Source organism: Balaenoptera ricei, chromosome 11, assembly GCF_028023285.1.
Source record: "Balaenoptera ricei isolate mBalRic1 chromosome 11, mBalRic1.hap2, whole genome shotgun sequence".
Classification (NCBI taxonomy): Eukaryota; Metazoa; Chordata; class Mammalia; order Artiodactyla; family Balaenopteridae; genus Balaenoptera; species Balaenoptera ricei.
Window position 1 is genome coordinate 105269084 of NC_082649.1, and position 26035 is coordinate 105295118.

Sequence of the window (26035 nt, forward strand, 5' to 3'; positions counted from 1 at the left end):
GCCGCCCGCGCCCGCGCCCGCGCCCACCGGCCACCCGGGCCCCAGGCCCGCGTCTCCTCACCGCCCCGGCCCTCGGCATGGCTCACTACTACGAAGTGCTGGGGGTACAGGCTAACGCCTCCCCGGAGGACATCAAGAAGGCCTACCGCAAGCTGGCCTTGCGCTGGCACCCCGACAAGAACCCTGACAACCAGGAGGAGGCCGAGAAGAAGTTCAAGCTGGTGTCCGAGGCCTACGAGGTCCTGTCCGACTCCAAGAAGCGCGTGGTGTACGACCGCGCAGGCCGCGACAGCTGGCGGGCCGGCGGGGCCAGCACCCCCTACAGCAGCCCCTTCGACAGCGGCTACACCTTCCGCAACCCCAAGGACATCTTCCGCGAGTTCTTCGGAGGCCTGGACCCCTTCTCCTTCGACTTCTGGGACACCCCGTTCGGCAGCGAGCACGCGGGCCGGGGCCACGGGCTGCGCGGCGCCCTCTCGGCCGGCTTCGGCGAGTTCCCGGCCTTCGTGGAGGCTTTCTCAGCCTTCGACACCCTGGGCCGCGGCGGGGGCAGCGCCAGCCATGCCACCTTCTCGTCCGCATCCTTCGCCGGCTCTGGCTCGGGCAGCTTGGGCTTCAAGTCGGTGATGTCGTCCACCAAGATGGTCAACGGACACAAGATCACCACCAAGCGCATCGTGGAGAACGGGCAGGAGCGCGTGGAGGTGGAGGAGGACGGGCGGCTCAAGTCTGTGACCATCAATGGCAAGGAGCAGCTCAAACGCGTGGACAGCAAGTACGCGCCGCCCACTGCCTGTGCCCACCGCCCGGGCGGTGCTTAATAAACGTGCCCAGTGAGTTCACAGAGACAGCTGCCCGCTTGGTGGGGAGCGGGCAGCCTGGGCGCACCCGCGAGGCCCGGAAACGTACCCAGCGCCTGGCGCAGGATGATTTCGCGAGGACGCCCGTCAGGCTCTGGGGTTAGGAGCTCCCTGCGCCTGCGCCCGTGCCCGCGCCCGCGCCTGCGTCCGCGCCTGCGTCCTCGGGTCGTGAGAGTCCTGACCAGCGCCTGGCCCGCCCAGCCCGCGGCTCCACGCCCACCAGCCAGCGAGGGTGCTCCGCCTACCGCCACGCCTGGCTTTAGCCCTTCAGGGGCTTCCCGCGGCTCTGAGCATAGACCTCAGGCTTCGTCCTCACCACCAGGCGCCGGGGGCCTGGCCACTGCCCACCCTCCCGGACCCTCACCCCCTGAGCCCGGCCACACCGGCCTCCCCTCCGGTCCTCCCCGGCACCAAATGCCTTGTGGCCTCTGGGCCTTTGCACGGCCGTGCTCCCCGGTGAAGGCCTCACGTCTCCCTTCCGAAGGAGGCCTTCCCAGAACCACCAGCTCTGCTTTCTCACGGCCCCTCCCTGCGTCTCCCGGCCCTTCCGCCTTGTCTGTGTGACTACCTGAGAGCCGTGTGCCTCCTCAGCCCTAACTGCAGGTCCCGGGAGCAGGGCCTGTGCCCGCCTCGTTCTTCGCTGTGTCCCCCGAGTCTAGAGCAGTGCCTGGCAGTGAGGGGCAGGGCACCGATTTGTTGGAGGAAAGAATGCTCTTGAGTGTGGTGTGCGTGTGTGTGTGTGCGTGTGTGTGTGTTGTGTGTGCGTGTGTGTGTTGTGTGCGCGCGTGTGTGTTGTGTGTGTGTTGTGTGTGTGTGTGCGTGCGTGTGCGTATGTGTGTGTGTTGTGTGCGTGTGTGTGTGTTGTGTGTGTGTGTGTGTGTGTGAAGCATCGGCATGCTGGCAAGTCCCTGTTCCTTGGGGGCTGGAGTGGAGGTAGAAAAGGAGGTGATTCCAGGTTTCGGGGTTCCAGGCTGATTAGTCACGGCGTCCCTGGTTCCCAGGAAGAAAGGAGTGTGGGCCTGGCCAGGAAAGGTGCAGGGAATGCCACCTGGGCTGGCACATGCTCTGACTTTGTTCACCTATGCATCTCAGCTCCGAGCCCAGTGCCTGGCATGCAGTAGGTGTCTAATAAATGATGTGACGTGAAAGAGGGTGGAAGCACACTATTCCAGGGAATAGCAGGAACCTGGGGGCATGCTCAGAGGACAAAGCCTGGGAGCTCACGATGGCAGGAGACACTGGGAGGCCGTGAACCTCGCGGGGAGGGTGTGGCCTGGTCACAGACAGACCCTGGGAGGCGGTCATCCCCATTTCCAGATGCAGAGCTGGGTGAGGAGCAGCCATGGTGGGGGCCGAAAGCCTAGAGGTGGGCCTGGGTGCTGTTCTCCGACAGAAGCCTCCACAGGAAGCCAAGGGGCACCTCCCTAAGATCTCTAGGGGTTTGCAAGGCCATGTGGGTGCTGCAGGTGCCCTGGCCAGGAGGACATAGCAGACGACCTGCCACACCTCCAGGCTCAGGTCCCCTGGGTCCGGCCTCCCGGAGCCCCTGGGACAGGCCAGCAGCTGGAGGTCCCCTAACCGTGTTACGAGGGGGGCAGGAGAGCCCCGTGGCGTACAGAAGGTGGAGCCCCAGCTCCCAGTCCTGCGGTGGGACTAACTTCATCAAAGCCCCCACTACAGCATTAACCACCTGACCTCTGCCCCTGCCGACCTGCTAATTTCACCAATTACTGGCCAAGCACGGCTGCGTCAAGTGGGCCTGCTTAGCCCCGACAGCTGCTGGGCAAATCCAATTACGGTCCAGCAGCCTGGGCGGTCGCACGGTCCCGGGGCTGGTGTGCAGCAGAGATCTGGGTGCTTGCAAGGCATGGGTGTTCATGGACACCCCAAGGACCCCAGGACCGGGCTCACCTTCGGCCCCTGCCCCTTCTCCGAGCTTCGCACCTGAAGGCGGTGTCTTCCCCCCGAGGCATGGGCCGATCGAGGCATTCCCCTGCTCCGGCCTCCCGTGTCGACCGAGCATGGCAGCTGCCGGGCCCGGCTAAGCGGGTGACATGTCCCTCTCTGCGTCCTTGTCTCAACCCTTAGCCCCATTTGACAGATGAAGAAACTGAAGCCCAGATAGTTGAGGTGCAGCTATGGGCACACACCCCAGATGAAGTCCTGCTTCCTAGCTGGCATCCGAGGCCCCTGCCGTCCTTCCAGCCCCACACCTCGCCCACCCCACCGGCATGGCCCGTACCAGACTCTTAGCGGCTGTTTCCTAGGCATGCTGTTCCCCCTGCCCGGGCCACCCTTCCCATCTCCTTTTGGCCTGTTAAATTCATCCTTGGAGGCCCCGCCCCGGGTCAGCACCTTGGGGAGGCCTCAGCAAGGCCTCCAATGTCCAATGTTCTTTGTACATTCTGGCCAAAGAACTTCACGGAGCCCCTTCTGGGCCTGGCTGTGGGCGGGCACTGGGGCTGTGGCAGTGAGGAAGCCAGGGCGCCGCCCAGAGCCCTGACAATCCAGAACGAACGCCCTGGCTTGGGACTGGCTGCTTGGGTCCAGCTCAGGCCCACTTCCCGAGCAGGAGGGCCCTAAGGATGGGGCTGCATTGAGGCCCCTGTGCCACCGGCCCAGCCCCAGAACGGACCCTGCTCATGAGGGGCGAGGCCCCACCTTCCGAATGTAGGTCCCCACCTTCACTGCTGCCACCGGCTCCTCGGCCGGTCATCGCTCACCTGGACAGTGCACCAGACTCCCCCATTCCCCTCCTTCATCCTGTTCTCACCCCAGCAGCCACAAGGATCTTGTGAAAACCTGAGAGTTTTGTGAGACACTCAAAGGGAAAGCCAACTCCTCCCAGTGGCCCATGAGGCCCCCAAAACCTCCCCAGCTTCCCTGACACTCACTCTGCCCCAGCCCCACGGGCCTCCTCCCCGTCCTGCATACACACTGGGCACACTTCTGCCTCAGGACCTTTGCACTGGCCGGGCCGCTGCCTGGAACCCTCCTCCCAGATCTTCCTCCCTCAGTCCCCTCTCTTCCTGCCTCCCTTGGGTCTCTGCCCATCTCCCCACCCTCGCCTCACTGTGCTGTGGCGCCCCTCCCCCACTCCTCCTTCCCAAAGTGGGACTTTTGCACAGACTGACCGGTTCCTGAAACACCCCTCTCCGCCCAGGCCCACCCACTCCTGCCACCAAATCCTCAGGCAGACCCCTCACTACCTCTTCCCCCCACCACTCCTGGGTCCCCACATCCCTCCAGGGCCCCTGACTGCTGAAGGGACCCAAATCCTGTGGTCTCTCCATCGCCAGGTGGACACGATGGCATCCCAGCACGTCCCTCGGGCACGAGGATTCAGTGACACTGGAGCCTTTTATGAACAAGGGCAGCAAAGCTCTGGGGAGGGGTGTGCCGTGGCTCACAGAGCAGGTCTGTAGCCTCCAACCGTGCCTGGTCTGAATGGCTGCCTGCAAGCCAGAGGCCTGGCCGGGGGTTTCCACCAGGGCTCCGGCTTCTCCATGGATGGGGGCAGGCAACGTTCTCAGCCCTACTGAGCCCTCTCCAGGGCTTCTCCTGCACACTCTCCCCAGAGACTCGCACCGACCCCCAAAACAGGGATGGCTATTTGCCCCCATTTTACAGATGGGGAAACTGAGGCTCGGAGGCTTACAGACTTGGACAAGGTCACGCAGCCGCACTGGAAGCCCGTCTGCCCTACTCCTCCTCTCCCCCTGCGCCCGGGCCTGGGGTGGGGTGGGTGGGGCCCAGGCAGCCTCCTGCCTGCCCCCCCCCCCCCCCCCCCCCCCCCGGCCAGTCGATGTTATCGCAGCTGATTTAATTTCAAAGACGGATTGAGCTGTGGCGGGAGGGAGAGCGGCTAATCGCAGCCGCCATCTGCCCCGTTGTCATGGGGATGGGCTCCCAGCAATAGTGCAGGGGCTGGACCCAGATAAGGGCACTGGAGTGGGCTGGAGGGGACTGCGGTGGGTGGGGCGGGGATGGGCAGGAAGATGGGGGGCAAGGAGAGACCCAGAGACCCAAGAGTGGAAGAGGCACAGAGCCACGAGGCAGACAGTTCGAGGGTGCCGAGGTGAGGAGAGATGGGGAGGTACCAGGGGGCAGCTGCGGAACTGATGCTGAGCACGGGGTGGGGGGGCAAGGCTGGTGTGGGCGACAACGGGGGACGGAGGCGCCTTGCCCCCATTGCCCCTTCCAGAGCCCCGCTGTGGCCTCCACTGCAGCGCTCCCCCAAGGCAGGGCCCGGGACATATTCAGACCTCCCCAGTCCGCCCCCTTTGCCACAAAAGGGCCGCAGACCCCAGGGTCCCTCCCTGGCCAGGCAGGGTCCCAAACTCAGCGCAGGGTTGGGAACCAGCTGTTTCCACCAAGCAGCTGCCAGCGCCGTTGGTCTGGCCTTTAGGACAATCACATCATCGAAACTTGCCAAGTCAACAATGGCCTCCTCTGGAGGCCGGAGCGGGTGCTGAGCACTTACTGCGCGCTTTGTCCATGGCACAGCACCCGCGCCTCCCAACGGCCCTTCCCTTTTGCAGCATGGGAACTTGCAAAGAGCTCCCACTGTAGCTTAGTCAACAAATACTGACCCACCTCCCCTGGGTTCCAGGCCTTGGAAGGCGCAGGGACAAGACGCCTGGGCTCTGCTGCCTGCCCCGATGACCCAACCGTCCTGGCTGAGGGCCGGCCTGCCTTAAATGCAAGGTCCCCCGGCGCCCCATCACGGCCGAGGCCCAGCACGTCCCACCCTTGGTCTCTGCACCTTCCCAGGTGCTGCCCCTTCCCTGGGAACTTGTCCCTGCCTGATGGGGGAGGGAGCCCCGGCCCTCAGCCACCTGCATGGGCCCCACTGCCCTCCCCTGCCTCAGGACTTCAGACCTGCCCACCCACTGGGTGCTGGATGCCTCCGGCGGCCCCCAGGCACCTTGCGAGGACCCGGGGTGCTCCGTGCGGCCTGGGAGGCATGAGAGCCGGGCAGCGCTGGGCCGGGGCGGCCCTGCCTGCCAACCACACTGCGCTGTCACAGCCCCCAAAGCAGGAACCTGGCACCGCCAGCCACTTGGGTCCCCAGGCACCGTGGTTATGCCTGCGGTCACCCAAGCAGCCGGTCAGGAAACCCCTGGGGTCCTGGGGTTCTGGGATGGCAGCAAGGGTACGTACAAGCCATCTCCTTCTACAGACGCTTGGTCCACCCTGAGCCATCCCAAACCCGCGACATACCTGCACGGGCATCCCCACCACCGCACCTCTGGCCGCGCAGCTCCCACGCCAGCGCGTCCTTCCAACTCGTCACCGTCAAGGCCAAGCGGAGCCGTCTTCCTGTGGCCCCGTTTCTCCTTCCTTTGGGACCCCGGGAATCAGCTTCTCGCCGCTCGCAGGTTCCTGAGCATCTTCTGCCCGGCATTCGAGATGCCAGCTCCTTGAGGGCAGGGCGCGGGCGGTGACCGCTGGGTGGAGAAATCTATCCCTGCGGCTCCAGGACGGGGTAGAGCAGGCCGGGCCGGGCCCCTTCCCCACTCTGCTGGGTCCCGGGTTGCCCTCCCCACCCAAGAGGTCCCGGAGCCTGGGCCTTCGACTGAGTCCCTTTAGGAAAGCAGAGCAAGGGTGTTAATTGCAAGAGACTGGTTCCCATACTTGTTTTAAATTGATATTTAATTAAAAAGTTAATTATTAATTAGGCCTATCGATTGCCTGCCAGTGGCCGGCTGGGAGAGGCTGGCTTGCAGAAACATCCACCCTGAGTGCGTCTGCGTTTCTCTGTGAGCCCGGTCAGTGGCACCGTCTCTGTTCGCGTTAGTTCAGCCACGAATTTTGCTGCTGGATCTCCTCCCAGCAGGCCCGGCTGGTTCAGGAGGGTGGGTGCTGCCCAGACCTAGGACTATAGCCTGGCACGGCCTCCCCATCTTACTTCTGCCCTGGGCTGCAGCTCAGGAATCTGCTGGGCTGCATCCTGGATGGCCCACGGATGCTGGTCACTCCTCGTGCTGAACGTGGACTTGGCCTCTTCCTCCCCAGGTCTGACCCCCACCCCGGGCCCCTTCTCAGGGGTGGTTCCCTCTGGCCAGCCGGTTGCCCACCCAGGGTGCAGGGAATCACCCAGAACTCCTCCCTCTCAGACTCTGCGTCCTGTGGATTCTTCCCCTCCGCGCCCTCTGCCCTGCCCTGGGCTCAGCCCTCACAAGCCCCCTCTCCCGGGAGGAGGTGAGGAAGGTCTGGGGCGAGTGTCCCCTGCAGGGAACTTAGCAAGTGCCCAGGCCCTGAGGCAGCGGCCTCTGCTGAAGGGAGTGGGAAGGAGCTGTGGACAGGCCTGGGTCATCTCCGAGGTCTCTGTCCGCTGAGATGGGACAACTGAGCGGGAGGAAATCAAGAACTCAGCTGGGGCCTGTTGAGTGTGACATGCACGACAGTCAGCCGTGAGCTCTGGTTCAGGAGAAAGGTCAGGACCAGCGGTGAGAAATCAAGATGAATCAGCACATGCAATGGCATTTAAAGGCCTGAGAATGGACGAGATCAGCCAGGTGTCAGCAGAGATGGAGGACGTTGCAAGGACACTCAGAAGCCAGAGAGGAGGAGGAACTGGCAAGGAGAGTGGGGCGGCGTGGGCCCCGTCTCAGCTCACCCCCTCACCCCCTTCCGGACCAGTTAGGGTTCTCTGGTCACAAGGGACAGAAGTCAATCCCAGCTAATGCGAGTTAAACCCGGGAGGGGCACTACTGAACGGGTACAGCTGGATCAAAGGAAAAAGAAATCCCAACACCTGTGGGAAGGCCGGGAACCCGGGCAGCTCCGAATCGAGGGGTGGACTCTTCGGCTTGCTGCCGTTGGAACGGATCAGCCCTGACGGTGCTCCACCCTCGAGTGGAACCGCTCAGGTGTCCAGTGGCCCAGCACGTGCGGAGGAAGGTGGTCCATCATCGCCAACGGCATCGCCCTCAACTGCCACCACCACCACGTCCACTGTCACCCTGTTGCCACTGCCATCACCAGAGACGCGCCATACTTCATTTACTTACGCAGGAAGGATTTGCGTGCCCGCTGGGCGATAGGAAGAATGGTGGGTTTTGTCAACACCGTGACGAGCAAAGATCATTCCCACCTGCAATGGGAATACAGTCTAGGGGGAGAGAGGCTTTAACCAGTCACCACGGAAACGAAGACTGCAGCTCAGAGGGGCGCCACAGGGGCCAGACCAGACGCGGGGAGAGCATCTAGGCGGATTGCCCCAGATGGGACAGTGCGAGGAGGCTGCCCCAGAGCAGGCAGGCGAGGGGGGGTGGTGCATCAGGCTGAGGGGCTTGCGTGTGCAATGTGCCTGCAGCAGGAGAAGCGTGTGAGCACGGGGCGGGGGGGTGGGCCTGGGAGGGCCAGTGTGGCGTGGACCAGAGCTCAAGGAGCGTGGGGTCTGGCATGGGTGCTGTCACCTTGATCTCAAGAGCAGTGGTGACACAGAAGGGTATGAAGCAGGAGGGTGACATCGGTGTAGACTGTGCAAAGACCACGTGACAGCCGTGTGGCGAGAGGATGACAAGGGTCCAGCACGGTAGCTGGACCCTCGTGTCCTGCACAATGCTGTCTCAGACCAGGGACCATTTGACCACAAGGAGGTGACAACGGGAACAGAGCCACAGGCCCGCTGGCCGCACTCTAGTTCACATCACTCAGAAGCAGCTGATCTAAAAAGGAACAGCCTAGCCCTGGAGCCGTCCTGGGACATCCTGAGGGCTGGGGTCCAGTCCTGTGGATGCGGTGCTGGCCCTGTAACCGGAGCACAGCCAGCGGGCGGAGGAAGGAGGCCCGTCCGTCTCGACGTCACCCCCCTTGCAGAACTCCTGCTCCCTGCCCCACCACCTGAGGCTCGGCCAGATCCGAGGTCCTGGTTCGGGGGTGGGCGGGGGGACACAGCAGCTCTCCCATGAACGTGCAGTCACACCACGCCGGTGAGGGTCGGCTCGGACCTCTGTGAGAAGAGGGCCAGGGACAAGGGTCTCGGGGACTCGAAATTCTCTGGGGCTGCTCCTTGTACATCCGAACTGGTGACAGTGACAACGGGGCAGTTGCAGCAACCACGGCTTGAGAGGGGCAAGGCAACTAAGGTCTCAGAGCCCTGGAGACGACCCGGTCGCCCCACCAGGCGAACCCAGAGCCGCAGAAGTGCTGGCCGAAGGTGAGGGAAATCCAGAAAGGGTGGTGGAGGAGGCTTCGGCTTCGGGACCAGGTGCAGCAGGAGGGGCTGCGGCCTGTCCCGCTAACTCCTAGTTAAGGCCTGTCAGGGCTCCGGGCCGGCTCCCACCCTGAACCGGACCCTGGGCCACCCTGGGCCACAGAGGCCACGAGCGGAGCTGAGGTGGGTGAGGGGTGGACTGCAGGAACCGTGTCTTGGGTTTGATGCTCTGACCCTGGAGGGACTGCCCCTCCCAGGACCGGCCGATTCCCGCAGAGTGTAACCCACTGGTCCCAGAGCGTGACTTTCAAATGCAAAGCAACCAGTCCAGAAGGCACAGCCCCAGCACCTCCTCTATCGGGTTCTCCCCCTTGGGCTACTGTCCTGCTGCCCGAGTCACCCAGGGTCAGGTACCCGGCAACTTGGGGCAGCCCGTCTCTCCCAGAGCCCATGAAATTACTCAAACCAGCCAGTGGTCAGCCTGCTCGCCCTGCCTCGCCGGCCCTCCTGCAGAAACCGCAGCAAAGGCTCCTATCCCCGGTTCCAGCCTCCCCCCGCCTCCTGACCTCCCCATGCTTTCCCACGTGGCTTGGTGTGGCATGGCGTGGCGTGGCGTCCCCCTCCTCCGGGACTGTGCTTAGAAAAGACCTTTCCAACGGCAGCCATCTCCTGATCTGTGGCCTTACTGAACCTCAAATATTCCCTGAATACATGCTATTTTAAACTGTACTGGACGGCTCTGCGGCCCACCTCAAGTCCTCCTGGCCGAGCTCAGGCCAGCCACAGCTCTGTGGAGACCGGCCCATCTGTGCAGATGCCGGCTGATGGCCCAGCTCGCTCTTGCCCAGAGCTGCTCTGACCCAGCGCGAGGACGCCCGCAGGACCTGCTGGGCACTTGTGCACAGGAACCCTAAAGTTTGAAGGCCGGTGGATAAGCCTCACCTTGTCCATGGGGTGGGACGGGAGCCTATGGCTATGTCCCCTTTTGTCCCTGGGGAGGGCGGTTCTCAGCATGTCCCTCGAGGTTTCTCAGATGGCCTCGGTGCAGTCTGTACCCCACTGACCGTGGATCCACAGCTCCTCCTCTGGCTGGCTTTTCCCCTTGCCCGGCTTCCTGCCCCCTACCCCGCCCCTGTTCCCTGGGACCACGTCCCTCAAATACTTCCTGCATGCAAACCCCATTTTTCAGGCAGATCCGAGGGCTGCCTTTCCCAAGGTCTGTGCTGAGATGAGGGAAGTCCTGTCTGCGGGGACTAAGGGCTCCTTCCATGGCCGTCCCCATGGGGCTCCTCCCTAGAAAGTGTGGTGACCACAACTGCTCCCTAGGGCTGTGAGACCCCAGAGGTTTATTGGTCAGGGTCCCAGCAGGAGAGAGGTGACACTCAAACCTCTCAGGTGGAAGGGTCTAATGAAGGGACTCTTTGGGGCGTGGTGACGTTATAGATAGCAGGATGCCATCGGCCCATGAGGACGAGCTCGCCCAGCCAGCCCTGGGGCTTCCAGAAGGTCTGACACACAACCAAGCCTGGGCCCACCTGAAACGTGGGGTCCTGAACAACCTCACGCCCGGGCAACCTCAGTCTGCCTGGTTCTTGGCTCTGGAACCTCGTCATGTGCCCGTACAAACCTTACCCGCAGCATGTCCAGCCTGGGCAACCTTGGGCCTGTACCACCCCTGCCCAGGATCACCTCTTTCTGTGCCACTTCTCACTGCAGGCAGGGAAGGGGGTCCAGAGAGGGCACCCGTGTGGCCCACAATAGGTGCCAGCAGCTGGGACAAGACAGGCCCAGACCCCATGCCACCCTTGAGTCAGGCTGGGCCTGGGCCACCCCCCGTCTTAGCCCAGCGTGGGTCTTCCGCTTGGCCCAGCCAACCTGCACGGACCTTATCTTGGCCATCTATCGGGCCACCTGGACCAACCAGTTCTGCCAGAAACTGGATCTGGGCATAAAGGCCCCTCCCTGGCGGGGTGTGTGAGATAAACCCTCCACCTTCCACTGGTCTCTCCAGCTTGCCTGAGCCAGAGGGCCAGGGCCTGGGGTGGAGGTGCTGGGCTGCTGGTCTCCCCTCCCCTCCCCCACCGTCTCCTGTAACAGGCAAGGTTGAGTCTGTGCTGGGACTGACACTGACACCCCTCTCCCACCAACCTCCTAGGTCTGCCAGTCAAAACTTGGGCACTGGAGGGGGGTCGCTGGGGAGAACCAGGAGGCACCCAGGAAGAGGGTCTCATCTCCATTTGTAAAAATTGCCCTGACCCATCACATCAGGACACTGCTTCCCCTTCATGGGAGCCTCTGTCACGCGTGTCCCCAACGTGCCTGGCTTTACGCGCTCCTCAGACGGCCCTGGAGGGGTAGGTGTCGCGATGTTCCCACTTCCAGATGAGGAAAACTGAGGTCAGCCGCCCAAGGTTGCGCAGCCCAAGGTCACACATGGCAGGAACGCCCTTTAAAGATAAAGGCCTAGAAGTAAAATCACTGGACCAAAGCTCCCACGGAATTGCAAGCGCGATTTGGATTGACAAACTGGGTGCCAGCAGGGGTGCCCGCGGGGGGTGACTCCCCCGAGAGAGGAGCCCTGCCCACAGCACCCTGCTGCCGGCCACTGGCTTTACCTGGGAGGCGGGAAGAGGGCTTGTTACTCTGGCTGCTTCTCTTGGACCCCAAGCATCAGGTCCACGCATGTTGGTCATTTCTGCACCTTCTGGCCTGAATTCCAGGCCTCTGTTCTTTGCAGGCAAAGACAAGGGCTGGGGGCCACGTTTCCGCTGCTCCCTGCCTTGGGCTCCTCACCCGCAAAGTGGGGAGAGAAGGTCCCAGGGAGGACGTGGTGACCCTGCGGGACGGACACCAGCTCCTCCAGGCCTGATTCCAGCCCAGGAATGTTTCTCCTCCCAGGCCTGGCCTCAGGCCTGACTCCTGACACCAGGCAGTAAATAACTTTCCATCTGATCACCTCTCTTGGTGAATCTTTTGCTCTGGGGAAAGTGGGCGTATCCCCAGGCAAGGCCCCACCCGCCTGCCTGCCGTAGGAGGGGCAGCTCTGGGAGGTGGGGGGGGGGGGGTGGCATCTGGAGCATCTGTGCCTTTATCAAGAGCTCCCACCAAGCTGGGATGTTTACACCCTGTGTCATCAGCCTCCCCGCAGCCTTTGAGCCCAGAAGCTCATCCCAGTCACCTTCGCTGGTTTGGGCCCCGCCCTCAAAGCGCAGATGGGAAGGCTGAGGCCTGCGGGGGCAGGGATTGGGTGCCCACCACCCGCGGGGTCGACAGGGGTCGGGGATGTGGCCACAGAGGCCTGCTCCGCTGGTCCTGCTGGACTGGGTCCCGTCCGTGTGGGAGGGATGGGGGCTGTTCCCCAAATGTGCTCCGCACCCCGCAGGGGAGACCCGCAGGTCCTCCGCCTGGAATGACAGGAGACAGGCCCAGAGACGCCCAGCCACTGGCGCGGGCCGCCCAGCACCAGGGAGATCCGGTTCCGGCCGGAGGACAAAGCGGGTCTGGGGCCGGCCCGGGCCCGCTTGGGGAGCGGGCGCCCCGGGTCAGCTGGGGAGCGGGCGCGCGCCGCCAGCGGGCATCTGCATGACAAAGCGCGGCGCCGGTGGGAGCGGCCGAGCGGAGCCCGCCCGCGGCCGCAGCTGCCCCGCTAAGCCGCCGCCCCGCGCCCGCCGCCCGCCCGGAGCTGGGGGCCCGCCCGGGAGCTGGGGGCGGGGGCGGCACGCGAGCCCGGCGCTCAGCTGTGTTTGCTCGGGGGGCGCGGCGCGGGGCGGCGGGGCTTCGGCGCGGGACAAAGGCCGGGTCTGACCGACCCCGCAGGTGGCGAGGGGGAGGGGAGGGCTGCGGCCCCCAGCCGCCCAGGCTCCCCCGGCGTCGCCTCCCCGGCCCGCGTTCCGGAGCTGCGTCCAGGCCCCTCCCCTGGACCCCGAGTTGACAAATGATGTCAGCATCCGTCCGTCCTAGCTGGCTGCGCACCACGGGCTGCCGCTGTCCTCACGGCCATCTACACTTGCCCCCTCCCACTCATGCATCCCCAACGGGGTGCCTGCGCCGTGTCCCCCATGGGCCTCTGCTCCCAGCCTCCTCCTCAGCTGCTTTCACTGCGCAGCCCCCCAGGTCCACATCTGCCCTGACCCAGCTTTCTCCACCTCCCCATCCTCCCGTCTTCCAGGTGCCTCGACCAAACCTAGGCGTCTTTCTGACATCTCTCTGTGCTGGGTGGACCTTTGAAGTCTATCCAGAAGAGAGCCAACTGCTTCCAGCCCCACTGCTGCCCCTGGTCCAGCCCCCACGCCCTCTTGCCTGGACGGCTGCAGTAGCCTCCGTCCTGTGCTCCCCGCCTCTGCCCCAGCGGCCGCCAGAAGGATCCTGTGGAAACCAAAGGCAGACCTCAGGCCTCCGCACCCTCCCTTGGCTCTCACCCTACTCAGGGGAAAAGCTGAAGCCCTCACAGCCCCAGAGGCCCACCTCATCTCCTTCCAGCCCCGCCTCACCCCCCTCCCTGGCCCGAATCTCTCCACTTCAGCCATACCTGTCTCCTAGAGCAGCCAGGCCTTCAGGGCCTTTGCACTGGCTGTTGGTCCTGCTTCGATCACTTCACTCGATATCTGTGTGCCTCACACCCTCACATCCTTCAGGCCTTTACGCCGATGCCCCCTCTTCAGTGAGGCCCTCCTTGGCCACCCCGTCTACAACGTCAAGTCTTCCGGGCCCCCTCTCGGTCCTCCTGGCCACGTGACATTCCTATGCGGCACTCACTCACTTACTTGCTCATTTTCTGTCCCCTGTGGACGGTAAGAGGCACCAAGGCAGAGACTGTCTCTTTCGCCCGCTGTTACGACCCGCAAACCTAGCATTGACTCTGCTACACAGAGGTGTTCAGTAAACATTTGCTGAATGAATGAATAACTTAAAGCACTTACGCCTGCACAGCAGCCCTGCAACGTAGGCCCTGTCGCCTCCGCTTCACAGGCGAAAGCACTGAAGCACAGGAAGAGCAAGCAACCTGCCCAGGGTCTCCGGACTAGGAAGCCTGGGAGGCACGACTCAGTTCCTAGCGAGGTCTCAAACTAGAGGCCCATACGCTGCTTTTGGCCCCCAGAAAGATCTTCTGTGGCTTGAACAGTTTCAGAAAAAGTTGAATCGGTTGTGGCCATTTAAAAAATCAAGAGGTTTTGTGCAAAAACGCAGACCGCCAGCTTTTCTTGGAGAATCGGAACCTCTGGCCACACTGGGTGCTCAGTCCCACAGGCGACCATGGGCTGGAGCTGGGCAGCAGTCGCCCCTCAGACAGGGTGTGGGCGACCCCACTTGCCTAGGCTCCATCAGGCTGCTTCCCGCCCAGGCCCCTGTCCTGCGAGCTTTCGCTCCTCTGGGCCTCTGCCCTTCCGGGTCACTCTGCCTGGAATCCTGCCCCGCGATTCTCTGCCTGGCTGCCTCCTCCTTGTCACTCAGGCAGGTCTTAGCCCAAAGGTCCCGTCCTCAGAGAAGCCCTCCCTGATTACGCTGGCTAATGATCATTATCTGAAATCACTTCATCCATCTCTGGTGCATGCTGTCCCTCTTCCCCAGCAGAATGGCAGGCCCGGGTCAGCCTTGCCACGCCTGTGCAGGAAGGACAGCACCCACCCCTGCGGGCACCTGTTGATGGACCGAATGAATGAATGAATGAGGGGTTCTCCTTTAGCGCCGCTGGTTCTGGGCCCTTCCCGGGCGCCTTGTGGTCACATTTGTGCCCTGCCGCTCTCGGCAGGAGCTCACAGGTTGGGTGGCACGAGGTCGCGGGCCCCTTGCTCGCGGGACGGGCCTCAGTGGTTTCTGGTTCTGTGACCACCTTGAGGGGCTTGGGGGACCCTCTCTCACTTTGCCCCCAGCTCCCCAGGCTCTCGCCATGGACGCGGGGCCCCGAGTCTTCTGGGTCAGCACCAGGGTCGCCTCCTGGGGTTCCAGATGCAGCTCGGCCCCTGCCCGCCCACCAGCCTCGCTCCTGGTCAGGCCGTGTCGCCGGGGAGCCTTCAGGAGTAGAAGGGCCAGTGGTGGGCTGACTGGTGTGTAGGCTCGAGATCAGGCCTGGCTCTAGCCGCTTCTCCCTGTGTGACCTTGAGCAACTTCACTCGCCTCTCTGAGCCCGTTACCCGCTCTGTGAACCAGGACCCCTGTGGGACTTGAGACTTGTGCCAGTTCCTGGGCTCACACACAGCCGCCAGCACACAGTAGGTGCTCAGGACAACAGTGCCCCCACCCCGTGTGTGGATGGACGCCTGGAGCCCAGGCCATGACGATCAATCCTCCCCTGCGGGCCAGCTGGCCATCTGGGAGCCTGTGTGCTCACTTGTGTGTGGTCTTGGGTGACTCGGAACCACATGTGTGAATGTGTGTGAGTGGACACGTGTGAGTGTGTGTGACGGTGGGGTCCAGGTGCCTGGAGTGGCCTGGCCGGTCCTCACCGGCCAAGGTGAAGTGGGTCGGAGCCGGCCTGCCCGCCCCTCCAGGTAGCCCTCGAGGCAGGAGTCTGCTGGGGCCCCCGCTGACCGGGGCGGGCAGGTCAGCCTGAGCCAGAAGGGACGGGCTGGTGTGGGGGAGGGGAGCTGTACCCCAGGGCAGTCGGTTCCCAGGCCCGGCCCTGCCGGTCATGCTCCAGGTCCCGGGGCCAGCGCCCGGGGAGGACGGCTGGACCCTGGCGTCGGGCACTGCAGCCCCAGGAGCCTCTCCTCTGACCATGCCACCGATGAGGCCCCCGGCAGGGCAGGGCCCAGAGCCCGAGCGCTGGTCCCCACCCACCTCGTCCTCTACCTCAAGGCTGCAGCCCGGCCTCGCAGCTCCCACTTCAGCACCGCGTTCTGCACCCACGTGACTGTCCTCCCACCGGACTGGGGGACTGGTGAGGGCAGGGACCCTCTCATGGTCACGGCCGTGGGGAGGCAGGACGCCAAAGGCTCATTCAACTCACATCCAAACCTCCGTTGCTTGCTGATGGGATGCGTAGGCTGCGTGTGTGGAGATGTGGCCACTTGCACCCCCGGCGGCAGCCTCGGAAGCTGTCCTGGGCCCCCAGCTTTCAGACGGGCTTAGAGGGACACACAGACTCCGCGCCCAGCCACCACTCTCCACGTGGGAGCCACGTCCGACCTTCAGCCCCAGAACCGAAAGCATCTCCGCGGCCCCCTCCCGAGAGTCCAGGCTTGGCTGGCGGTGGGTGTCTGCTGTGCACCCTGTCTCTGCATAGCTCCTGAGGGCCTCAGGCCCACCCAGCAGAAAGAGCCCCACCCGCCTGGACCCGCACAGAAAACAGGCTCCGCAGGGGCCTGCGTATCCCCACTGGCCTCTCCAGGGCTGCTCGCCTGTGCAAGGCCTCCCTCGGCCTGGCTCAGGCCCGTCAGCGGGGAGCAAGCCAGAGACCCCAGGAAACGCTGTCCCCCTGCAGCTCCTCAGGACCCGGGAAGAGACCTGGAGGCGACGGCGGCCCTGGGCACAATGGACAGAGGGTCAGCAGAGGAGCGACAGCCCCAGGAGGCTGCCTGCCTGGCCCTGTTTCCAGAAGCATTGAGCCTGGCACAGAGGCACAGAGACGGAGACAGCAAAGCAGGGAGAGACGCTCCCACACACTCAGCTGCCGGCTGGGGATGGCACTGGGACTGGCTGCCGTGGTCTTCGCGGATCCGGACTCAGGGCGCCAACTGTTAACCCCCAGCCCAGACTGGCCGGAGCGGTCACCGCCTGACTGCGCGGCGTGTGGCTGTGGCCGAGCGTGCACCTGCAGGGCTGGCGCGGGCAGTGGGCTCGGGACACGCGTGGAAGGGTGGGAGCAGGTCACCGCCCGCCCCGTGTGCGTGTCTGTCACCGTGTCCCTGCGCCAATGGGTGACGCTCAGCCACGCCGCGGCCTCCCGGATGGTGCCGCGGGGCTGCCCGAACCCCAGAGCTCTTGCGCGGCCGCGACCCCGGCCCTGGACCGTGAGGCGGGAGCCCGGGCTGCCCACCCGGGTGCTTTTGTCCGTTTCTGAAGTGACAAGAGACACACAAAAGGGCTTTTAATTAAATCAAAGGAAGGGGAAACAGGCCAGCCGGGCCGCTATTATGTTACCAAACGCGAAAACGAAAACTTATTTTTAAAGCTCTGGTATTAATTTGAGATTATTCAGATAGTTAATTAAAAGTGCAGCATGTGTTAAATATTATTTCAACAAAGATTATCATCAGGCCTCCATGTAATGCGATCCGTGGGCTTGGGGAGCTTTATGCAAATGCTCTGCGGCCAGAAGGAAGGGCCCGAAGCGCCGGGTGGCAGGCCACTCGCTCACCGCAGGGGTGGCCTTTGCAGACACAGACGGAATGGCAGCCGGGCCCCCCTGTCCGGGCCCTGGGTGAGCAGGGAGACCACCGGCCATCCTGGGCCTGATGGCCAACGGCAGGATCCCCGAAAGTTGTCCAGATGGCACTTGGGCCTTCAGGGGACACGGGCCGCACTCCTGCAGGTGTGCGCGGGGTGTGGACGTGTGTGTTGGCAAGGCTGTCGCGAGACTGGCTGCACATGTGGCTGGGGTGTTGGCGGCGTGCGTTTGCGCTGGTTCATCCGTCTGTTACGCGTGTACTCATGCACGTGACATGCGTGTGTGCACCTGGGCACGGGGTGCGTGCCCACAGCTGGCCTCGAGCACGCCGTGTCACCTCTCGCTGCCTCAGTTTCTCCATCTGTAAATGGGGACCGTTACACTCCAGGCCTCACGGGGAGGATCAATGAGGGTCACGTGGCATAAGGCACAAGCCCTGTCCTGCACAAACAGCACGAGAGCCAACTACGCCAGTGTGCGCAGAGTTTTAAGTTTACATACCCATGTTTACAAAAAGTGAAATTAACTTTTATATTTTATTTAACCTGGTATGTCCAAAATATTGTCGTTTCAACATGTGATCCATGTAAAAACTGATGGCCGTGGTAGTTTGCATTCGTTTTTCACACTAAGCCTTGGAGGTTGGTGTGTATTGCACCTGCAGGAACCTCCGGCCAGACCGGCCGCATTTCAGGTGGACGTTTCAGGTGGACCTCACAGCTCTGAGCCCCGAGGACGTGGGTGTCCCCCCCTGCGCCCTCACTCGCCTGCGCTCCCTGGCCTCGGACGCGCGGGCCGCTCCTGCCCTCTGTCGGCACCCGGCGGCAGTGCAGCGCCCACGGCTCGCCCCGCCCGCCCGGCCAGATCTGTCCCCGCCCCGCAGATGGCCACAGCCCCCTGCCCACCCCCAGGCTCCATGGTACCATTTCCCACTGCGGGCTGCGGGGCAGATGGGAGGGCAGAGGCTCAGAGAGGACCGGTCATCCACCCCGGGTCACGCAGCAGGACCGCAGGAGGGAGCCCGGCTGAGGTTGGAACCCAAGTGTTAAGACGCTTCTGTGGGTCCCACTGGGTTCCTATCCTGGCTCTGCCCCTCTTGGCTGTGATCCTCACAATTCCACAGCCGTAAGCGGGAGGGGGGACGGGGGGGGACGCGACGGTAATCCCTCTGTTTAGGGTTGTGTGAGGATTAAGTAGGAAGACGTCTCTGAGGTTTTCAGCACATTCTGAGCACAGAATGTGCCCAGTAAATCCATCACGGTCACAGCACCATGACAGGACACGCCTGCCTCAGGGCCTTTGTACCTGCTCAGTCCCCCAGATCTAGGCTCGGACGGCTCCCCTCGTGAGGGAGGACCTCGCTGCCCATCCCCTCCTTGTCACCCTCAGAGCCTGTGTCACCACCCAGCGCGAGCCTGCGTGTTCCTGAAGTCTTCTTGTTTCTTGTCTGCCTCCCCCATTGGGAGGGCAGGGCCTTGCCGGTCTTGGCCACGGCCATCCCTGACCCGGCACAGTGCCTGGCCCTACGTAGGTGCCTGACGGAAAGAGCAAGAAAGCCATGTCAGGAGGGGACGCAGCTTGGTCGTCACCAGGGAAGTTAGACGCCGCTTACCACACAGCCCAACATTCCACAACCAGGTGCTAACCCAAGAGAAATCAAGCTTAGGTCCACACAAAAATTCATCAATGAGTGTTTGTAGCGGCATTATTCACAACTGCCCCACGCTGGAAACCCCCCAACTGTCCCCCAGCTGGTGAACATTCATGCAGAAGAATGTACCAGCAGCAAAGGGAACCACCGTCCAGATGCTGGATGCGGGTGGACCCAGAGATGTAAATGTCGCCATGTGACACGTGACATTCTAGATGACACACAACTATAGGGACAGAAAACAGACCGGTGACTGCCAGGAGGGGTGCCACGGGCGCATGAAGGATCTGGAGGGGGACAACTTTTCTGTATTGTGACTGAATGTGTTTTTCAAAACTAGCAAAACTGTACATATGAAAGGGTAATTTTTTCTTTATGCAGCAAACAATGATTTTTAAAAATAGAGCTGTAGACTTTCACAGTCTCAGATCGACTCAGTCCCTACTGCTTTCTGGTCCCAATGGCGAGCTTTGATCCCCCAACCCGGGAAAGCAAAGGGGGGGCCGGCCCCCCGCCTCCTGAGCAGGGCGGGCAGGGGGTGTGCAGAGGCTCAGCTGCAGAGCCTGGAGAGTTCCAGCAGCTTCCCCCTCTCCTTGTTTCCCTCGCTGGTGTTGGCAGGAGTTCATTGTGTTGTGCTCTGTGCATTTTTCACATGTTTGAACTATTTCCTTAATAAACATGACAAATACTAAAATGATTTAAGACAAGAACAGCAGGATTCCCACTGCAGAATCCCACCAGCCTCTCCTGCAGCCCTGGGGGCTGAGAGCCACCGCGGGTGGGCACAGAGGGCGGCCGGGACCAGGAGTCAGGCTGTGCGGGTGTTTCTGGGTGTCGCTCACCCTCTGCCACAGTTCCAAGCTCACTCTGCCCCTTAGCTCCGGGGGCGTGGGCGCTGTCTCCCCAGCAGGCAAGGCTCTGGCCAGAACCAAACGGTGCGGGGCTGCCACCCAGGATTGGCTGTGAGGTGGTGAGGACAGTCTTGGAGCCTCATTCATTTGTTAAACAATTTTATTGAGATACAATTTACATGCCATAAAGCTCCCCGCTTAAAGTGTACAATTCAGTGGTTTTAGCATATTTACAAAGTGGTGCAACCATTACCACAATCTAAGTTTAGAACATTTTGTCCCCAAAAAGGGAGCCACAGCCAACTAGCAGTCAGTGCCATCCCACTAGGTCCCCCCCGCCCCTGGCAACCACAGAGGTACTCTCTACAATTATGGATTTACCTATCCTGGACACTTTTGTAGATGGAATTTTACCATCTATGACTTTGCTATCTGGCTTCTTTCACTGAACATAATGTTTCCGAGGTTCATCCATGTTGAATCCGTATCCGCATTTCATCCTTTTGTTGGCTATGCATAGTCCTTTGCATGGTAGGACCGCATTTCATTTATCCATTCATCAGTTGATGGGCATTCGGGTCCTCTCCACTTTTTGACTGTCCCAACTCATGCTGCTCTGAACATTCGTGTGCAAGCTTTTGTGTGGACGTATGTTTTCAGTTCTCTTGGGTAAAGACCTAGGAGTGGAATTACTGGGTCATATGGTAACTTCATTGCTTAGTTTTTTTTCACAGCTTTATTGTGATATAACACACACCACACAATTCACTCATTTAAAGTGTATAATTCAATGGCTTTAGTATATTCACAGAGCTGTACATCCATCACCACGATCAATTTTAGATCATTTTCATTACCCCAAAAAGAATCCCTCCACCTCCTGACCGCCACCCTCTTCCTCTCATCTCCCAGCCCTAGGAAACCACCAGTCTCCCTTGTGTCTCTGTGGATTTGCCTCTTCTGTGTAGTTCATACACGTGGAACCATACAATACGGCATCCTTTGCATCTGGCTTTTTCTACTCAGCACAATGTTTTCAAGGTTCATCCATGTAGCAAGCATCGGTACTGCATCCCTTTTTATTATTATTATATTATCACTGAATAATATTTCATTTAAATATTCCACGGAATAATATTCCAGGTAGTGTGTGGGTGCGCCCACCACTTTTTATCTGTTCATCAGCTGATAAACATTAGCGTTGTTTCCACTTTTGGGCAATAACTCTGTTTCACTTTTTAGGAAACACCCCAACGCTTCTCCCAGGTGGCTGCCACAGAGCATTTAGTGGGCATCTGCTGTGTGCCCCTTTCATTCATACCACTTTCCAGCAAGGCAGGTCCTAATAGTCATTTTATTTTGCTGTGGCACAGAGAGGGTGAGACACTTGCTCCAGGCCTCATTGGATCCCAGGGCTGCTGAGAGAGGTGAGGTCTGGGAACCAGACACTTGGTTACATGACCACTAGGTGCTGGTGGTCTGTGGAACCTGCAGGAAGCATCTGGACGCTGACTCTCCCAGGATAGAGGCCAGCCTATGATTCCCAGACATGGTGGCCAGGGCGGCAACTGTCCCCGCCCTCCTAGGCACCCCTCATCAGGGGACAGGCTGTTCCAAGCCGCCCCAAGGCCCTGGCAAGTGTGCAGGAAACTTTGGTCCAATCTTGGTCAAAGGAATCAATGAACTAATGAGCAAGATGCAGCAGCCACCAGCAGCCGGGGCATTTCAGGGCCCAGGGCCAGGGCAGGGAACCGAGGCTCTGGGCCCAGCTTCTCGGAGGTCCTGGTCAGGGGATGCCGCCTTGGAGGAGAGCCCTGGGGACAGAGGAGCTGCAGGTGCAGAGGGCAGACCTGGGACCCACCAGAGCACCCGCAGAGACGGCCTGCGCTGTGCTGGGCTGTCCTGGTGGCTGGCCCAGAGTTGCTGCTGGTCTCAGCTGTCATTCGGCCGGGGTAGTGTGGAGGGACGTCCCCGTGCCTGGAGGTATGTAGGCAGAGGCTGGATTTGGCGGATGCGGCAGCAGTGGAGGGGGGGCGGGGGGCGAGCCCGCCCGGCCCCAGGTGGACCGGGCACACAGGCCAGACGAAGTCCCTGCTCTGGAGCACGTGGTGTCGCAGGTGGGCCGGGGAGGAGCGGTCGGGGCTCTGGGGGGCAGCCGGCGCTCAGTCCCGTGGCGATGGTGACCTAGGCCAAGGCCACCAGGCCGTGGAGGACTGCGCCAGCCCCTCTGCTCATAAACCTACTCCCCCCACTCCCCACCGCCCGTGTGCCGGGCGAGGTCGTAGGTCACCCAGAGGCGGCCGTCAGGAAAGGCTGGCATAAGGCATGGCGGCCAGCTCCAGGCCGTTCACGACCCTGGGCTGTGCGGCCCCCCGCGGACCAGGCAGGGCGGGCAGGGAGCAGAGGCGGGAGTGCCGTGCGGCGGGTCTCAGGCTGCACCCGGCCGAGAGCCCAAGTTCAAATTCTCGGCGATCCTGGAGGCCCTGCCCAGAGGTCACGCAGAACACAGCCCCGGAGCACTCAGGGAGTGTAGACAGGGTTTCGGAAGACCACCGGTGGGACAGCCGGCACCCCCCGTCCTGTGCTCGGACCGCTGTCCCCCCGCGGCAGCAAGTGGCCCCAGCTGTGCTTGCTCAGAGGTTGTACGGGCCAGAAGAGCGGCCTGATTCCCCTCCCTGTGCCTGGGCCTCAGCGGGGTGTGGGCCTGGAGCGGGTGGACGAGGTGACGTGGCCGCACGGTGTGCCCTGCCGGGGGCGAGTCTGAGGATGCGACGCTGGCCCCCGGGGACACGGGCGTGGGTGGCCCCCTCTGGCCTCCCGGGACTCGGCAGACCTCTCCGAGGGGCGGCCCTCGGTGGCTGGGCCTGGACAGGCCCCAGGGCTGTCACTTTCTGCATGTGTGCCTGAGCTTGGGGTGCCCCCAGTGAAGGGTGCAGGGTCGCGGGGCCGTGGGGACCAGGCCAAAGAGGAGGGGACACCTCCTGGGCTCCAGCGTGTTTCCCTCCAGGGAAGCCCTGGGTGAGTTCCAGGTGGGGCGCCATTAGCTGTGCCTGGGGGGGAGGCTGGGGCTGAAGAAAGACCCACGGGGAAAAGGGAGTCGGGCCTTCCCACCGCTCCCCTCGGGGACTCTCCTGCCTCATCTACCGTGGCTGTCCGGGCCTCAGACGACACGAGGGCGCTGTGAGTCGTAAGCCTCACCCTCCAAGGGTACGGAGCAGGACAGCGGGAGCGCTCTGAAAGGGGCACCAACACAGAGCCAGGAGCCCGAGGGGGACAGGCTGGGCCCCTCTGGGCCAGTGATGGGCACACAGGGGTCCTGGAGCCCCCAGAGGCTGCCCTCTCCCAGGGAGGCCGTGCGCCCAGGCCTGGAGGCTGCCCCATCTCGCGCCACCATCCCCCCCAGCCCACCTGCCAGGTTGAGCCCTCTTCCCAGCAGGGGCTGCTCTCTTGTGTGCGGTGAGGAAGGAAATTGCAAATTAATCTTTATTTCCATCTTGGAAGAAAACCTTAATTCTCTGCATGGAAATGATCCTCGTCATCCCAGGGAATCAATTATGGGCTTTAATTGCAGTCAGTCCTGGCCAATCAGAGTGGGGCCGGCCCCAGGGACCGTCTCTCTCCTCCCCATCTCTGGGGCCCTCCCCTGGGTGCACTCAGCTCTCGGGGTCCCCCTATCTCTCTCTCTACTTCTTTCTCCGTCTCTCTGGGCATCTGTCTCGCTCTTTCTCTCCCGCTGTATGTCTCTGCCTGTCTCTCGCTGTCCCTGGCTCTGGCTCTGGCCACTCCCCACAGCACAGGGCTCAGGCAGGCACCCCAGCTCTGACGAGCCCCAAGGAACCTCCGCCTGCAACCTCTCTGGCCTCCGAGCTGCAGCTTCAAGGCTGGGGCTGAGGGGGTGAGTTATTGGCTCCTCCCTGCCCCCAGGGTCTTCTCGGGAGTCATCTGCCACCCTACACGCAGGCCTGCAGGTGACCTCAGGCTGGCCGTCCCTGGCCAGGCCCTGGCCCCCTGGCTTCGCTGTGTATGGCAGCTGCCCAGAGGCCCTGGAGAGGCTTCCGGCCCGGGCGGCTGGGGGGCGCCCTGCCCGGAACCGACAGCCTCAGTGTTTCCACCCGCGATGGGGGCACCCCCGGGACTGGGTCTCCTCCCACCACCTTCCGGCCACCGGGAGATGCTTGTCTGTCTTATCAGTGGCGCCCTGTGACTGACAACTGCTCCTCCTTATCAGCAGCCCACCCGGCTGTCCACAGGGTAGGGGCGGCCGTGGCCTGCCTGCATGTCCACACGCACCCAGACCCCCTGTTCCCCGGGCCAGCTCTGCGCCGGGACCTGCCCCACAGGGTTCCCCGTGCTGGGGGGCTGGGGCAGAGGACCAACCCCGCCCTCCTGCCTCAGTTTCCCTCTGCTCCCCTGACCTGCACTCCCACACCCTCCCCAGAGTGGGCCCACTGAGCCCCACGGAGTCAGGCAGGTGACCGCTGAGGGCTTGGGTGGGGGGCGGGTGCGTTCCCCTCGACCCCTGAATGCTGAGAAGCAGAGAGATGCTGCCGATTGGAGGCCAGCGTCCCCTGTTGTCCGGCGCCACGTCTGATTAGGGAGCAAATTGCTTCATCTCACCCCACACCTGTTACACAACAGCCTGCCCACACCTGCCTGCCACCCAGAGGTGCCCGGCCCACTTCCGCTGGACCCTGCCCTGGGCTGAGCATCTCAAGCCATGTCCATCGTCCCCGGCTCGCACTTCCTCTCCTGCCCGGGGCCCGCAGAGCACGCCCTGATTTTCCTTCTCTCCAGCTTGGTCTCATGCGCTCCGGTCTCCAGCCCACACCGCCCCGAGCCCCGGGTCCCGCGTCTCCCAGGGACTGCGGGGTTGGGCTCGGGAGGCCCAGCGAGCTCATCAAGGTGTCCCACACCCGCACCCGCCGCGGAGCTCCCACCTCGCAGCCGACGTGTGACCGCGGGGAGGCTCGCCAGGTGTCCTGGGTCCCCTCCCTCCCGCTGCCTCGTGTGCCTCCCAGTGCCAAGGCAAGAGGCCACGTTGCGTCCCCCTCCCCTGGCCTTGGCTACGGCCCCTCCTCGCTGGCCACCTGCCTCACGCTCCTTCCCGCCGGCCTGTGCCCCCAGCAGGCCCTCGCCACGGGTATCTGAGCAGGACCCTCGTGATAAGGGTGTACGTGGGGTGCTGGTCAGGCTCGGGGTGGTGGTGGTGCTGACAGTCTAGGGACAGGGTAAGGAACTGGCTGAGAGGGGCAGGAACTGGGAGGGCCCAGGACGGGTCAGGACCTGGCTCTGTGGCCCAGCTTTGGAAGCCTTGGGAAATCTGGGCTTCCAAGGGCTGCCTGGAGCTGCAGGGAAGGCCCGGTTCCTGCATCCTGCCGGCTCCACCCCCACCTTTCCGGGCCCTCAGGCGGCGCAAGGACAGGCCCCCAGAGACTGCAGGGGGGGTTGAGAGGGTGTGATCATACCTGGGGGGGTGGCAGGCGCCAGGGAGGACCGTGCAGGGAGGAGGGTGGGAGGGGGAGCCAACCGGACGCCACGGGCGCCCTTTGCGGGCGACGAGGCCCACAGACCCCGTGCCGCCCAGCTGCCCCTCCGACCTGCCCCCCTTGGCTGGCAGCACAAGCAAGGGCCACGCCTCAGGGTGCGGCAGGTGGGAGGACTGAACTGGGCCTGGAGCCAAGGTCATTTGTGCAGGACGAGTGAGAGATGGACGCGAAGACCCGGAGGCAGAGGCAGAGCGGGCGGGGCCCCGGCCCCCAGCCTCCCCCAGCTACGCGGCCCCTCCGAGGGCCCCGGTGGGCCCAGTGAATGCTGCTGTGACAGCAGTGCCCAGACAAAGGCGCCGCGCTGGTCACCTGCCTGACTCGGCGGGGCTCGGTGGGCCCACCCTGGGGAGGGGAGCGGAGGCCCCGGCCCGGCACTCAGCAGCTGGACGCCCGCCCTGTCTGGCGGTGACTGTGCGGGAAGTCTGGAGGCTGAGTCTGGGGGGTGTCCCTTGAGGGGCGAGGCGGGTGGCTGGCCCTCCCCAGGTTGGCCGGGGCTCCCAGTGGGCCTTTATCTGGAGCCCAGCTGTGGCCGCAGGAAGTGGCCGTTTCTCTCAGCTGCACCGTCTCCCCACCGGACCCGGTGATAACAGTGGGGGGTTGAGCAATACCTCGTGGGTGCACGACCTCTGACCTGCTG

General features: G+C 62.8%; 2 protein-coding genes and 1 long non-coding RNA gene across 7 annotated transcripts in view; 1 reads left to right on the top strand and 2 right to left on the bottom strand.

Moving 5' to 3' along the window:
* Positions 1-26035, bottom strand: part of EEFSEC (eukaryotic elongation factor, selenocysteine-tRNA specific) — a 188755-nt gene that overhangs the window by 8373 nt on the left and 154347 nt on the right. For 2 of the 5 annotated variants that reach the window (XR_009505976.1, XR_009505974.1), the window contains exon 7: positions 6110-11471. The gene's annotated coding sequence lies outside the window, so the exon portion shown is untranslated. Of the gene's footprint in view, positions 1-6083; positions 11472-26035 lie in introns of those variants that run through there. The other 3 variants (XR_009505975.1, XR_009505977.1, XR_009505978.1) reach the window with 2 other exon arrangements.
* On the top strand, positions 78-821 carry DNAJB8 (DnaJ heat shock protein family (Hsp40) member B8). Its single transcript, XM_059940617.1, has one exon. It carries the CDS (start codon positions 78-80, stop codon positions 819-821), a length of 744 nt encoding a protein of 247 aa, XP_059796600.1.
* LOC132374217 (uncharacterized) lies at positions 12763-14035 on the bottom strand. The gene is made up of 3 exons (XR_009505602.1): positions 13944-14035; positions 13553-13805; positions 12763-13389 (listed from the first exon to the last, which is right to left on the bottom strand). It is a non-coding gene; the product is annotated as an uncharacterized LOC132374217 (long non-coding RNA).